The 16205-nt window shown below is 43.6% G+C and overlaps 2 protein-coding genes across 2 annotated transcripts; both read left to right on the top strand.

Moving 5' to 3' along the window:
- The first annotated feature begins 31 nt into the window (after nucleotides 1–31).
- On the top strand, nucleotides 32–9019 carry LOC130190266 (uncharacterized). The gene is made up of 24 exons (XM_056409586.1): nucleotides 32–176; nucleotides 264–290; nucleotides 493–774; nucleotides 868–1164; nucleotides 1285–1557; nucleotides 1681–2013; nucleotides 2619–2672; nucleotides 2763–2879; nucleotides 2986–3010; nucleotides 3100–3172; nucleotides 3623–3696; nucleotides 4316–4422; nucleotides 4508–4534; nucleotides 4645–4771; nucleotides 4848–5023; nucleotides 5542–5728; nucleotides 6559–6665; nucleotides 6763–7035; nucleotides 7129–7434; nucleotides 7530–7631; nucleotides 7716–7743; nucleotides 8320–8365; nucleotides 8726–8791; nucleotides 8880–9019. The coding sequence occupies exons 1-24, from the start codon at nucleotides 122–124 to the stop codon at nucleotides 8961–8963; spliced, it is 3246 nt and encodes a 1081-aa protein (XP_056265561.1). The 5' UTR covers nucleotides 32–121; the 3' UTR covers nucleotides 8964–9019.
- Nucleotides 9020–9334: 315 nt separating this feature from the next.
- syngr2b (synaptogyrin 2b) lies at nucleotides 9335–14195 on the top strand. The gene is made up of 4 exons (XM_056409585.1): nucleotides 9335–9448; nucleotides 11949–12186; nucleotides 13092–13228; nucleotides 13938–14195. The coding sequence occupies exons 1-4, from the start codon at nucleotides 9335–9337 to the stop codon at nucleotides 14193–14195; spliced, it is 747 nt and encodes a 248-aa protein (XP_056265560.1).
- The last annotated feature ends 2010 nt before the right edge of the window (nucleotides 14196–16205 follow it).

Genomic DNA, 16205 nt, shown 5'->3' with positions numbered 1-16205 from the left:
GTGTTATCTACTTGCAACATGTGTGCGACATCCTTAGCTTTAACGCAATCATAAGGACACACACACACACAGACACATGCGTACGCTGAACCAAGCTATTGAGAAACCATGTAAAAGATAAATGCGGAGCACTGGGATGAAGAATCTACAAACTTTATATTCGCTGCCAATTTTGGGTGAGTTAATCAACATAGTTTAAAAGGTCAACATAAATAAATCGCTTTATTTATTCATGAATTTATTTGTATATGTTGTTTTTTCAGCTCTGGCAAGTTTCTTCATCAGGATAAGTAAGTTTGTTCCCGTGGAGCTTCGTAAGATCTGAAGCTCAGCTGACTGATCTTTAGGTGGTTCAGACATTTTTCAGATATTATTCTTTGATCTCGAAATCTGAAATGAAATAATTAGTGGATGTAGCTGTTCTCTTAAAAAAAATATTATGGATAAAATGTCAGGACTCCACCTAAACTCCCAGTGCTCCACGTCTTTCAGGTGGATCGACCTCTCTTCACCTGGTGCTGACCGGTCCAGACGAGGCCTACCTCGGCTCGAGGGTGGCTTTCCGGTGTGTTGCACCTGAGTCTTCTCTGCCAGTCACCTATGAGCTGATCCGGGACAGTAGCGTCCTCATCACCACAGTCGCTGATCTCCAAGGGGACCAACCGGCCTCATTATACCTGAAGGTCGCTGCATCGTCGGAGGGGTCGTACCACTGCAAGGCGACGACACGGCGAAGCACAGGAGTCAGCAACAGCATCACGCTGACTGTAGTCAGTGAGTGACAGCCACAGAGAAACACCTTTAATAACAGGCTTATTTAACAGGAGACACTCCAGAACGTGACCTCTGTCTCTCCCGAACCTCTAGCTCCAGCATCAAACACCAGAGTGACCTCTGACCCCTTCCCCCCGGTCGCACACGAGGGGTCACGCATTGAACTGAGCTGCAGCGTCGCAAAGGGCTCCCATCTTGTCTACAACTGGTTTTTCAACAGGAAGGAACTGACATCTTTAACCTCTCCACTCCTTGTCCTCACTGGGAACACGCTAGTGATTGAGAAGGTGGCTCCAGAGCATGCTGGGTACTATTCATGCATGGCTTGGTCCAGGGTGCAGGACACCAGAAGATTTTCCAGCAGCACAGAGGTCCTGGTGACAGTCAAAGGTGTGTGCCGAAAAGAAACACAACATTTTTCCTAAATAGGTGAGATGTGTTTCCCCTTCAGCCTAACATGTACTGTCTCATCCCTGTCCCCGTCTTCTCCCCTCTTTGTTCCTCCATCAGTCTACGTTTCAAAACCAAGAATCTCTTTCTCCATCTCCAAAGAGGGAACCAGTCCCGGTGGCAATGTGACGTGCTGGTCAACAAGAGGGAGTCCTCCGGTTAACATCTCTCTTTTAGTGGATGACAAAGAAGTGGGATCTGCCACAGTTGCTCAATCCCTTGTTGCCTGGTTCCCCGTCGCCATGGTACCCGGGCAGGACATGGCCGTTGCTCGATGCCGGGTGAAGACTGAGGTGCAGGAGTTGATGAGTGAGCCTGTGACTCTGGAAATGGGTATGAACTACACTGACATGTGTGGGAAATATGTCTGTTTGTGATTGCTCCCCTGACCTTTCGCTCTCGATGAATCTTTCTGTCGTTAACCCCCCCACCCCCATCCCCCCCTTGTTCCTCCAGTTCCAGTCGGAGGTGATGTGAAAGTGGAAGTTGAATATCTCTACAGTGCTGACTCCATACTGACTGCTGCCAAGCTTACCTGCCAAGTCAGCAGAGGCACTTTCCCTTACATCTCTTGGCTCTTGAACAACTCCGGCCTTCCCTCTGAGACACATGTGGACTCCCATGTTCACCCCATCCGGCCCCACGCTGCCTTAACCGACGGGAGACGAACCCTCGTTCTGGCCGAGCTTGGCCCAGAGGAGTCTGGGTATTACCGCTGCAGGGTCAGGGACAGCTACAATGAATCCGGGCCCTGGGTGGAGAGTGCAGCCGTGCTGGTCCGAGTCTCAGGTGAAAACAGCAAGATGTCTGGACAGTAAATAATCTACAGTCAGTTGTCGGTTAGCGTAGCTTAGCATTAGCACTAGAAAGAGGGGGCAACATCTAGCCTGGTTCTGTTTAAAGGTCACCACGTCTGACTACAGAACACTTCTAATACTAACTGACATGTTTGTATAGAAACAAAATATTCTTCTTTTCCTGGGGTGCAGTGACTTAGCCTACTGGAGTGTAGCTGGCATTGTGAGGGGCAACTCCAGGAAGTTACGGTTCCTGGTCATGTAATTGTTTTTATAGGTTGGAATAACAAGATAAATGGTGAGCCATAAAGGGTCTAGTAGCTCGAGCTTGTTACCTTTGGACAGAGCGAATCTAGCCGTTTCCCCGATTCCAGTCTTCATGCTAAACTAAGCTAAGCTAAGCTAACCAGCAGCTGTCTCGAGCTTCATAGACTACTTACCATACAAATGACACTGACAGTGTTATGAATCTTCTTATGCAACTTGTTTTGAATACAGACGCACTTTAACATTTCATGTGCCCTTTTATAAACGTCCTCATTGTGCGGGGTGCTTGTACTCTTCAGTGTCCCGCATCACACTTTTACTCTCGATCAGACAGGATCCAAAACTCCATGTCTCCAGCAACATCCTCCACTAAACCACCACCAAGTAAATAGCACACATTGTATATTTGAGAGCCTTAAATGCTGCCTCTACAATACGTAATACTTCAGTTGCCTTCTCCCTTTTCTTCCACAGAGGTTTTCCTGAACACCATAGTTATCCTCACCATAGCGTTCTGCTGCTCCCTCTTTCTGATGTTGGCAGTGGGTGTAGGCTGTGTGTACAAGATGTTTGATGACAAGCAAGGTGTGTGAGTATGTATGTGTGTGTGTATATGTGCAACAGAGAATCCACTGAAAATGTGTAAATGAATATATACTAATTTATCTTATGTCTCCACATCTCCTTTCTTTTACAGCTCACGCCCACGTTGCTACAACAAAGTGAGCTTTGTCTTTACGGACCTCAGTAAGTTCATTGTTCTTTAACTCAAATCTGCCTGTTCACCGATGTTTGTGCCTTCCCATCCCAGTTCTGATGAACTTCCTCTATCTGCACCCACATCCCAGTCAGGAGGCGAGCAGGACGATACTTCGTCTCCAGATGTTTGATGTTCAGAATCAGGTACAGAATCATATGATTGGTGACATATGACTGTACTTTACAGGTCCCTTAGTGTCCCATAATATATTGAAAAGAACTGAGATGCAACTGTAAAGTTGCTAGGAAAGACTATGCCATTTGGTATTAAGTATAGTATAAATATACACATTGGTACACTTTCATTTGAAAACGCTTGATTTAAAAGGTTTGCATTTTCACACAAAAATCCAATTAACATATTCAGCTGTTTTTTAGGAAATAACTACACTACTTATTGACCGTCTCTGTATGTGTAACACCCTGTTAGTTCTGTGCCTGTCTCCCCAGTGTCTCTTGGTTGTTCATTCCCTTCACCTGCTGCCCTCAGCCACTCCTCTGTCTCCCTGATTGCTCATGCTCTACACCTGTGGTTTCCCTCCTTATACAGACTCCCATTCTTTTCCTCGTCCCAGATTGTTGTTGTTAGTCTCTTGTTTGACTTTGCTGTCTACCTAAGCTCCATGTTTGACCCTTTCCTCAGTAAAGAGTTTATTGTTTCACATTACCTCGACTCCTTCCTATTTTCTCTGTGCCTGAGCTTTTCCCCATGATAGTATGCTGGATTGAAGTGATTATTTTGGTTTTAATAATGTGGGAAACAATTTGACCCATGAATAAACAAGAAGACATCGTGACTGTTCTCTCTCCTCTCTCTAAATCACAGAATAACACAGGAGAAACCTGAAGAGGTGATTTTTATTTCTTTGTTCTTGTAGTGCAACGATGACTTTTCCTCAGCTGCCAAATTGCTTATGAGAAATTTGTGGAGCGTTCAACTAAAAAAAACCAGAGATTATAATCAAAGCAAAACTATAGTATACTACGATGTTTGAAAACTAAAATTAAAATGTTAACTGATGTTGTGTTGTTGGTCTTTTTCTTCAATGAATAAATGACTTGATTACACCTACACCTGCTCACAAATACTCTTACGTGTTGTTTTGATACTCACATGACACTTCTGAGTAAATGACTTGATCTTATATTAGGAGGGGGCACTGCAGGGCGGGGTTAGTGTATCACTATCAGACATTTGCACATTTCTAAGTGTGTGTGTGTGTGTCTGTGTGTGCGCACTTTTTTTACCAGAAGTCCATTTAAAACAGTCAACACGCCTGCATAACACGGCATAACATGTTCACATTTGACCTATATAGTTGTAATAAAGAGTGTTCTTCAAGAATGTTGGCTTCCCTCTTTGTGGTCATACTGGGTAAGCTACGCAACACAGACTGCACTGCATGTACACTCAGTATTTCACAATACAAACCTCTTTTTGATTTATTCTTCCTCTACAGGGTTGTGCTTCTGTAGCAAGGGGAGCAGTAAGTCAGTGATATTATTTAAATGTGTGTTTGTACATGTTTAGTGAAATGTATAGTTCCTGATTTCTTTCTGTTGAGTGTTTGTGCAGTTTTCATTTTATTTTTCACAGGCCAGTCCATTCTGGGGCGTCCAGAAGTTATTGGCCCCTCAGAAGCTTTGTTAAAAAGCGTTGTAGTTTTTAAGTGTCAACTGAAAATCTACCCCGAGAATGAAACTATCCTGCTGCAGCTATTCAAGTGAGTATTTGCTCACATTAAATCTAACCACTGCAAGTAATCATAGAAACCCCCTTTAATTATCAACCTCTTCTAGGGAGGATAACCGTGACAAGTTGTTGGGGGAATACACCTCCCTCAACGGGGAAGTTGCAATAATCCCCATGGTGATCAAACTATACCATGAGGGCAGCCTGGAGTGTGTGGCCAAGGCTCAAAACAACTCCAACATAGAGCCCACTGTCAGCTACACACACCACCTGAAGGTTATTGGTGAGTCTCTTTGCTACCATGGATGTATTAAATGTCATATATGTCCCCATAGCTGTCACATCGAGCATTAGGGGAGTTTGTGCCTGTAAAAGTTCAACAAAACAAGAAAAAAACATTTATCAAACGTGTTTTTGTAAGATTACGATAAAGGACATAACTAAACAAAGAGTTCACAAAACGTTACATTAGTATTGTGGAAATTTAACGGGACCTTCAATAAATGCTCTTTTACATTACCCCCCATTTCATATCAATGTTGTCCCCCAGCTGTTTGGTTAACTAAGAAAAAACATCCTGTTTTCATAACTGAAACAGTGGTACAATGATGTCCTGATAATAGGATGTCAGGACAATCAAGTCAGTGGGATTCATCCTCCGGGGAACATGAATGTCTGTACACAATTTCATGAGAGTCCATCCAATAGTTGTAGAGATATTCAAACATAATATTTGGACACCAAAAGGTGTGATGCTTCCCGCCACCAGGATCTCAGTGTGTTGTCGTGTCTGTCCTGCAGAGCCGGTGAAGGGTGCAGGGATTGACGTTCGATCCGGCCCAGTGGACTTTTTTGAGGGGAAGGCACTGGAGCTACACTGTGACATCATCGCTGGAAATCACGTCTCCTACCAGTGGCTGCAGAATAGTCAGCTCGTCACTCGGTCACGTCTCCACTATGTTGCAGATGGCCATCTCTTGACCTACAGGTAAGTGGAATCCCATTGAGATGTCACTGTGGTGGCCTTGGTGTTGTGAGCAGCTGGCGTACTGGTGCAAACATACAACGGTGGTCCTATAGGTGGTTGTTAAGTGGTTGTTGGGGTGTTGCTAGGTAGTTGGCATTGTGATTTTAGCTGGAAGGGAATACTGCATACATGGTAGAGCATACAATGTGTAAATAACAGTCACAGGAGAACATATCATTTAGCTGAGGTTTTAATCTAAAGCGACGTACATTCATGTATAATTTGTACACCGTAGACACAGCTACATGGAGCAATTCAGGGGTAAGTGTCTTGCTCAAGGACACATCGGATATGGCGGGAATTGAACTGCCAACCACCTGATTGAAAAACGGACCTGCTGACCCACAGTCGCCCCTGTAGTAGTAGTAGTAGTAGTAGTAGTAGTAGTAGTAGTAGTAGTGTAGTAGTAGTAGTAGAAGTAGTATTATAAGTAGTAGGAGTATAAGTAATAGTTGTAGGAGTAGTAGTAGAAGAATTAGTAGTAGTAGTAGTAGTAGTAGTAGAAGTAGTAGTAGTAGTAGAAGAAGTAGTAGCAGCAAAGTAGGAATAACTTGAGGGGTGTGATAATTATTAAAGAAGTATTGTGTTAAATAAAAACATTTGATCGCAAAAAAAAGAAGTATTGTGTTGCTCACTGTTTTCTGCACTTTCGGATATCGGTGTCAGAATACATTTACAATATTTCCCACCATGAGTCAGCCCGAGTCAGATGTGAGCGTGGGCGTGATGGCGTGATGTTTCTAACTGAAGGAGTAATCCGTTACTGACGGGATGATCTGTGCCATCCTCAGAACGACTTCCAAAGACAGCGGCTCCTATGTGTGCGTCGCCACCAACCGCTTCAACAACACAGACATCTTCACCTCCAGTAGCTCTGAAGTTATGATCACAGTCAAAGGTCAGCCGCCATGAATACCCTCTCAGGTTCAACGTGTAGAGATGTGAAGTGGGTTCCTTGAACGCCGTTACATTCTCCTGCATCCATTCTCCCTCAGACGTGGTGTCGACCCCTGACATCTCCTTCGCCGTGTTAAAGGAAGATTCCCACAACTATTCCGCGGAGGTCACGTGTCAGTCGACTAAAGGGACTCCGCCTGTCACCTTTTCGCTGTACAACAGGACGGAATTGGTCGCCAATAAAACGATTGAAGAGAGAACCGCGACATTTAAGGTTCCCCTGGTCTTGGGCCAGCACTTGGGATGGCTCCAGTGCCAGGCAAACAATGGAGACCAGATCGGATTCAGTCAATGGATTCCTCTGGAAGTTGGTATGTGAATTGTTTGAAAGTTGCTGACACAACAAATTTTTTCTTCACGTTTGTCCACGATGTCTCTTTGCGTTGCATGACTGTCTCCAACAGTCCCGGTCGGAGGGCCCGTGACAATGCATTACGACTATGACGTCGGAGAACACTACGCTGTGATCGGCCTGAGGTTCTACTGCAAGGCCGCGAAGGGATCTCTTCCTCGGTTCCAGTGGTTCCTCAACAAAACCCTCCTACGTGACAGAGGAAGCTTCTATTACGCGGTCGACCAGCCTCCAGAACGGTCCATACTCCTGCTGTCTGTGGGGAGCAGCAGCGCTGGAACGTACCACTGTGAAGTGGCCGACAGCTTTGACAACACCAGCTCCGTAAGCAGCAACGGGATGTATTTGGATACAGAAGGTACAGTTGATCCACTCATTGAGTTCAGTAAAACATCCTTAAGACATGAGCTGGTTTCATCTCCTCCTCTTCTTCTTCTTCTTCTGCTCCTCCAGTGCTGAACCGTCTCCCCGTCTTGGTGGTGGCAGTTGTCTTTGGATGTTTCACGTTCCTGGTGGTCCTGGTCTCTATTTGTTGTTTGGTTGGAGCAATGTTCAGTGAGTTTCAGAGTCCTGTTTTTATTCGGCGTAGCTATAACTCCTCATTTCTACTAAGAATTATTTTTTTTACTCTGGTTGCAGGGCGAAGGCGGAATGGAGGAAAGTATCTGTGAGTTATGTCTCTGTTTAATTCTGACTCCTATAAAAATGATGCCCACATTTCACAATTACTTTCTCTTTTGGAGAAAGCTGTGCTTCCTAGCTCAGTTTTCCTTCTTTTCTTTTTTTTTACTGAGGAAGATGTTGACAGTTCACATATGTGACACGGTGCTCCATGTTGTGTGTCATAAAACCACCGCAGCAGCTTTCATCCAAAGGTCCAAAACAGCAACAGATCATTTTGAATCCGGTTAATCTACAGTTTTAAATGTTATTGATCAATTATCTGGCGTCATGATTGTGTTAATGCTAAATGCCCGGACAAGTATTTAATTCCTCCTTTTTGTTTTGGGGTTTTCTTTGCCGGAAGAAGTCAAATGAAAATATGATAAGTGTCTCTGAATCAGTCTGATACAAATCCTCCTGTTTAATTTGTGTGTGTGAACTGTGAACTGTGGAATACACACTCCCATAAACAACACAGGGCCTGTATTACCTTCATTTTAATGGCATTGTAACAATGTTTTTTTACCACCTGTAACTTTATGGAACATATGATGTGGCAACTTTCTTTTTCTCCTCTCAGGTTGAGCTTGGAGATGAATGTCGCAGCATATGAGGCGAGCTGGTTAGTCAACAATTCTGTGTCTCCACTTCCCCAAATGCATCCACATTCACATGAGCCACTTTCACTATGCACACTATTTATTATTCACCATGAGGATAAATACTGAACGTGACACACAGCTCTCTCTCTCTTTCTTTTTTTCTTTCTCTCTCTCTCAATTCAATTCAGTTCAATAGGCGTTATTGGCATGAATATTCCCAAAACATCAAGACACAGCACACACACAAAATAATAATAATATGACAGAAATAACTACATTGAAAGAAAGTACAGTTGTGTTTCTTTGGACACAATAAAAGGTGTGTGCGTGTGTGTGTGTGTGTGTGTGTGTGTTGGTCACTCTCTCTCTCTCTCTCTCCCTCAGGATTCGTCAGAGTACGATGAAAATGCGGATTTGGTGGAAACCACCAGAGGGGATGTATTTGATCTGGTTAGTGAACAAAATTAATTCATCATGAAATTAATCAACCAGTGAGCCAGTTATTTACCCAAGCAGTCAAACTCTGTTCTCTTCTCAGGCGGCTCAGACTTCTGTAGATGAATGGCCCGAAATTGTGAAAGAGAAGAAGTCGTTGGAGGATAAACAGGTTGAAGGACCCTGAGGGTAAACTGTTTGATAAACAGGCTTTTGTGGTTGAATAAACACATCTGCTCGTGATGCGTGTGTGCTGTCACGTCTTTTCATTATGATGAATAAAGGCTGTCTATCTTTTAATTATTTGGAATGTTAAAAAATAATGACAAGAGTCACTCATGATCGCGTTTCCTGACTCCTCGCCGCTCGACTCCGCCCCTCTGACGCGCGGCAGCTCCTCTGGGTGCCACTGGTCTTCATCTGGAGGAGCAGCGCGACAGGAGGTGACAGCGGTGGTGCGGTGTAGTTTTAGTTTAGTGAGCTGTCCGGTCAGATCGGTGGAAACCTCCACACGGTGAGCTTGTGACACGGGAGAGAGAGAGAGACAGAGAGAGAGACATGGCGGAGAAGGGCGCTGCAAGTGCGTACGGGGCTTCGCTCGCAGGAGGAGAAGGCTTCGACTTCATCAAGTTTGTCCGGCAACCGCAAACCATCGTTCGGATACTCAGTTGGGTGAGTGGGCTGTGGGCGTGTAGGAGAATCAACAGCGCATGTTCAAAGGTTAAAAAGACACAGAAGTCGTGTCCAACGTGGCCTAGTGAGCAGGTGCGCTCGGCCCGCAGCGCGTAAACTGGCTGCGTGGAGCGGTTAAAAAAGCTCCAGTCGGAAGAACAACAGGGTCTCTGTGCAGCGTCTCTGCGGGGCGTCATGTTGCACGCAGCTGGTGTGTCACAGCAGCTCGGCGACAGCACAGGTCAACACTGCTGTGGTCAGAGAACAAAAGACAGCAAACTGTCAGACACCAACCCAGAAGAAGCACACTAACTACATAAACCAGGATGTTGGATCATGTTCATTTCTTAGAGATCTTCTGCAGTCTGTCATACCAGAGAGGAAGATTACATTTCACTTCTAAAGACCGACTACCATTTGGTTGTATGGATTTACATATTTAATGGCCGTCGTTGTTACCAAAGGGGTTACACTCACGTTTATTTGCATAAAAAGTAGGTGTTATGTCCCAAGGAAAGTTCTAGAAAGTTGTTATAGTTCAGTTTATTTTATTTTGTATAGCCCATTTTCACAAATTACAAATCTGCTGATCACCTGTTGCTAGGCAAATCTTGTGGCAATGATTTGTTTTTTTGTGGTTAACACACCTATCTGGAAAGTCCAAAATGACTTGTGCAATTAAATGTATTGTTGTCCGACCCTGGGTGTTTGTGAGCACACGAATTGAAGGATTGGATTTTAACTGCGGTCCTTGAACACCTCCCCGGTGAAACATTTGGATCCTGATTTTGAGTGAGTTTTATTGGACGTGACTGCTGTCTTCTGCCTTCAGACTCATGTCCTAGATTACAGAGAGCATACGGTGGATTTCCATTAACTTGGTTCATGGAGCGTAAGCTATTTGTCAGGCCTCTAGCTAATGCACATGCAGGGTGATGATTGTAGGTGATAAAACACACTGCTACACAATAATACTGTAGCATGTTATCCAGCGTGATGGATGAGGACACAATGTGCCCTTGGTTGACCCAACTGCAGAGTGTTTATGAAAATGGAAGTGAGATTATGTGTCACTGGTAAACAAGGGCTGATGGGCAGGTAAGGTGATCCTCCCCCGTTGGCCCTCACTTTTACTCGTGGTGAATGTGAGCCACTGATCTCCCCGTTAACACACACGGACGTATCTGCAGCTGTGCTCAACTCATCTCAAATGCACACTGCCTAGATCACCGTGTATCTCTGGTGATTTTAATCTTACTCCAATGCACCTGCACCTCTGACACAAGAGATGCTTGTTCAGTCTGTAACAATGCCTACAGGCCCCATAATGCACCACACCTGCTCCTGGAACATGGAAAGTCTGCATACAGGTGCTATTGCTCATTTAAGGTGTTGAATGACATCACTGACCCTGGTGTTCTGATTGTTAAATATGAAACAGTATATTTAAGGTAGCTATTTATCTTCTGTTTGTTTTTTTATTCATTGTGTAAAGACGAAGCATCAGGGGGAGGCTATCAGTGTTATTTGTGCATACTTAATGACATCTGACACAGGAAGACAAACGAGCCCCAAAATAACATACTGTGTCCCACATTGTGTTTATAACATCTGTCACTTGGCATACAAACACTTTCCATCTGTCCAATTATGTTGTCGTCACAATGCACAGAAACATCCATCTGTTCCACTAAGGGTCCCTCTGTCTCACTGTGGTATTGTGTTTTGGAACACTTTCACTTCCCTAATGTCTTTGGCTAGTTTTTGGTACTTTTCATCTCATCACATCAGCAGGATTGAGGCCCATTTCCCTCTCACCTCGACCCGCTTCCCACCAGTTAAACAGTCCCTCTCTATCCTCGTTCTATACCAGTCTCATTGTGACTGTTGTTAGTGGAGTCTGTGGCATCTGTGGAGTCACACATGGCAGGCAGCTGCACTCAGAAGTAGGTTACATGGTGAGGTGGGTAACCAGAGGAGATGGCAACAAACCTCTTCTTCACAAATGTCTTCTGTGAAGTTTGCTCTCGGTATTCCACCTGCACCATGCAAATGTTTTCACGTGATGCATGCATGTTTATGTGTCTGGACTACTCACTCTTGTTGATGCGTTTAAGAAACTCACAGTGAGTAGGAACAGCAAGCGCTATAATAAATAAAATCAAATGTTCTTTCCATGAAGGCCAGAGTCATTTTATTCTTCTTCTGTGGTTGATTTAGTGACAGAAGAGCTCCTGATTGCAGTGCATTTTGAAAGCAGCCCAAAATACCAAATTCAAATTCAAATTAAAGGAAGAGCTTTCCAAATTGTCCCTCCTTTTCAAACTGAATATTAGCGATGATGAAGTGGTACAGCTTTCGAGTTTGGAGATTTTCATATTGTGCCTTTATGAAGTGACGCCAAAGGTAGTGCGCAATGTTCCTTCAACAAGTGACTTCATTCTTGTGCCTTTTGCAAATCATTGAAGAACACCTTGTTCTTTTCTCTGATTCAATGTAGATATTTGCCCTGGTGGTGTTTGCTTGCATCTCAACGGAGGGCTACATCAACTCCCTCCACAGTGCCGAGGTAAAGTGCATCTTCAACCAGAACAACTCGGCGTGCCATTACTCCATTGGCATCGGGGTGATCGCCTTCCTGGCATGTGTTGCCTTCCTGGTGTTGGACGCCTACTTGCCTTTTATGAGCAATGCACAGCAAAGGAAATACGCTGTCATTGCAGACCTGGTATTCTCAGGTGAGCAGGAGCATTAAAGGTATATCTTTGTTTTGAATGAGATTTAAAGCTGCACTCATTCATATTTTGTATATATACGTTGAATCAAATGACTGTAATGTGAAAAGTACCGCTCATTGTGATGAACCCACATTAAAAGAATGTTTTTTTTGTAGTGTTTTAGCTTCTTTCAGCTCATTGTTTTGGTAATACGGCTCACGACTTCACTGTTTTAGTTCACTCACTGCTCTCATCAACCTCGTTTCCAGCTTCAACCTGAGCAGCTGTTCTCAGTGAAAGAAACCTTTAAAATCCCACTGTCCAGTACATGCTAAGCAAGACACGTCACAGTGACACCGTTAGCTAGTATACGGAAGTATTTACCAGCTAAACCGTTAGCTAGTGAGCATATGGATGTATTTACCAGCTAAACCGTTAACTAGTGAGCATACATAAGTATTTACCAGCTAAAGATTCAGATATTTCCCTCTGTGGTTGTTGGGGACCAAAATCAGAAAATATTTTACAAAACCCCCTCCCATATTAATGCTAACGTTGCTCTGTATCTCATGTTGAAACAAGCTAACGTTTGCGAACACGTTTCACCACATGTCAAGAAGGCCTCGGAGATTTGGCGTGATGTGCATCAGAGCCCTGCTTCTTTTCCTGACACAACATAACATGTACAGTATTATTCATCGTTGCACACGGTTCATCAGCTGTACATGCCACACTTCAGTCAGCCATTATGCAAGAAAACAAAGTGGTAGTTTGAAAAAAACAGCTTGTGGTGAATTGAGCAGATGGCAACAGGAGAGCCCTTTGTTTTCATTTGGCGTTGTTTTTAATATATAATTTTCATGCACTGGGGAAAAACAATAATAAATATCTGTGTTTGTGCATCTGTGTCCCTCTGTGTTCTATAGGGGTGTGGTGCTTCCTTTGGTTCGTTTGTTTCTGCCTGTTGGCCAGTCTGTGGGCTAAAACTGCTGATGTCTCCGTTGTCCCAGAGGACGCCGCTCGAGCGACTGTGGCCTTCTCATTCTTTTCTATCTCCACATGGGTGAGCAGGACAAAACGGCTCAGAATTTCATCCTCATCTAGTTCTCTGCAAGAAAGTTAAAAAGCTTATTTGCCGAAATGTAAAATGATTCCTTTAAAGCCACCGCTGTGCTAGTGCTAGACAGACTTTTGCAGTATAACACATGAAGTTGAATATCGTTGTTAAAAGTCCTCCATGATGGTGCGTTCAATAACTTGTGGGAACCTCCGACATTTGATTCTTCAGCGTCAGCTGCTGAACAGAAAACCATCGTATTTCTAGAAACTAATCAAGTTGCTCTCACGCCGGTATTCCATCTTGTGCAACACTTCTATTAACCTTAAGTTGCAATAATAGCTGAGAGAAAATGGAAAACTCTTTGCTAATCGTTCGTCTTCTGGACACTTCTGGCTTTCAAATTGTGTGTTTGAGCTTCCCACCATCACTTGAATGCACCATTCAGAAGATTCAAACCCTGCATAAAACCTCTCTGTCACACATGGACCGACTAAATATAATGTTGGTGGATTGTCTCCACTAAGAAGCTTCGGGTCTCTGGAGGTTTATTTTGACACAAAGTGAAACCAGTTCAGTTAGAAATTGAGAAAATTACACCATTAAAAAAAAAAAAAGGAAAGATTTAAAACATCCTCCGGCATATTGTAAAATAAAAGTTTAAAGTCTTCAAAGTAACTGTAATAACCTTTGACATTTTCATTACATTATACAGGGGATCCTGACCTACTTTGCATTTATCCGTTTCCGCCGCGGCATTAATGAAGCGACCATCCCAACCTACATCGACGGCCCGGATCACAACACCCCTTACCCTCCGACCTACGCCCCCACCTCCTACAACCCCACCACCTACACCCCTACCACTTACAACACATACCCCAGCAACGTGGCCGACATGCACCAGCCGCCGCCCTTCACACCGATTCCCCAGCCGCAAGGAGACTCTGAATACCAGCCGCCCAGCCACTGAGACAAAGGGAGGTCACATGGACCAGATCGCCTGTTGGTCCACTGATTGTAGTTGCACTGCACAGACCCCGGAGCTGTGTCATATTGATGTGGTTTTTACATTTGATTGAACACACTTTTCCAAAGTGTTGTCCAATTTGAGAGCCTGAGCAGTGCAACTGCAAGTTAGAGACGAGGGACACTGCTGTTTACATCAAAGGGTCGGCGGTCGGATATCAAGACGCCAAGCCGACTGCTAAGAATCTGACCTTCAACTCGTGTGCAAAGACGCAACTTTTTTACCTCAAGTGGGCGGATCCTAAAGGGGAGAGGTAGCTAGAATGTACCAAGGGCGTCAAAGGTCACATATAAATGTGACGTAAGGAATGTGTTCCTCTTTACTCTCTGGTGGAACCGTGGTACATATGTCACCTTATAAAGCTGACATTTTAATGGTTCTATGTGCCTAATGTTCTTTTGGTTTGGTGGAGGTTTCCCCTTCAGTGCATTTGTCTTGAGGACCTCTTCAACAGTTCATAATGTGTTAAATTACAGTGGGAAAAGACCACTAGAAAGCCAAATGTCCCCCTGTCATTTAGTTTCTTTGTAAAACATGGGTTCTATACAGATAAGTTTCGTAGCCATAAAATCGTGAAATCACCCTTGAGAGTTTCCAATCTTTGTTGGATCTAATGTTGCTCCTGGGTCGACTAGCTATGTCTTTAAGACCACTGTTGATGATGGTGACATGAGAAAACAAAAAACCCTCTGATTATCACAGATATAACACATTGGTGTTGGTGACAGTGGGTTATGGGTGTCAATCTGTAGAGGTGTTCATTGGACATTCAGTCTGTGATTTGTGGCTAACATTCAGATAGATGTGGGAGGAGCATGTAGATAACTGCACTTATTGAACAGGGTTATCAACCGAGCATGTCCTCTAACTGGAGAGTAACTTATTAACTACCAGAAGGAAGGCTCCCTCTTAAGCTGCAAACAGAGCGGCTACACACTTCCCTCCAAGGTCTTTGTGACACTTAGTATTCTGAACATTGATTTGTATCTCCCGTTTACAGGCGTCTTAATCTAAACGGTTGAAGGCAGACTGCAGCGGCTGTCTCTTTACCAACGACAGATTACACCTCAGCCTGCCACAGTGAATACACCTTTTATTATTGGTTTACTTTGTGATCCGAGGTCACCATAGATTGTGATTTAAACTGACTCTCGATCTGCAAATGACAGACCATTAAATTAATGTTTTTTTAAATATGTATATATATCAATATATAAATATTAAACGTTGTGGTACCACACTGAAAACATCTACATGAAAAACACGTGTTGATTTATTATTTGTGCTGTAAGAATACACGTCTTATTAAACGCGCCATGATTAAACATTAAAAGGTAAGCTGCATCACAGCTGCCCTTGTGGTTTTTTAAGTATTTTATTGCAACGGTTGATTTTCTAGATTTAGATCAGTTAAATCTGCTCTTCGGTATCTTCTTCAGCTGGTGAGGACTCCAGCTCGTCATTACACAACTTTAATCACCCAACTGACAATCTCTAAATGTGTCTTAGATTTACTGTCCAAATATGGCAACATGCTAATGTTTTGCTGATATTAATTTGATATATTTGGTTAGATTTGATCACTGTCCATGTTTTAGATACAAGACTGGATCATTTGTGATGCCTACAATAATTTCATAAAAACTACCAACAGTGGACACTTTGGTTAGCTTGGTTGTTTTCCGACAGTCAAGTTCTCATGTACTTTATTTGTCATGTCAGAATGAGATCATTTTAATAATGTTGAGTTAGATTAAGGTTGTTGTTGCATCGGTGCATTGCATTCATACAGGTTTGATGTCGGGACGATATACTTTTTCCATTCCACCATGACATGTAATGCCACCGCGCTGCACGACCTCAGAGCCTGCCAGGATTTAAACAGGTTATTTTGGTCCTCTGTTGAGGGCATTCAGTTACATATCACAGGTGTGCTTGAGTTAAAAAACATAT

This window comes from Pseudoliparis swirei, chromosome 24 (assembly GCF_029220125.1).
Source record: "Pseudoliparis swirei isolate HS2019 ecotype Mariana Trench chromosome 24, NWPU_hadal_v1, whole genome shotgun sequence".
NCBI classification, from domain to species: domain Eukaryota; kingdom Metazoa; phylum Chordata; class Actinopteri; order Perciformes; family Liparidae; genus Pseudoliparis; species Pseudoliparis swirei.
Note: the sequence above shows the minus strand (reverse complement) of the source record. Positions and strands in the feature narration are given on the sequence as shown.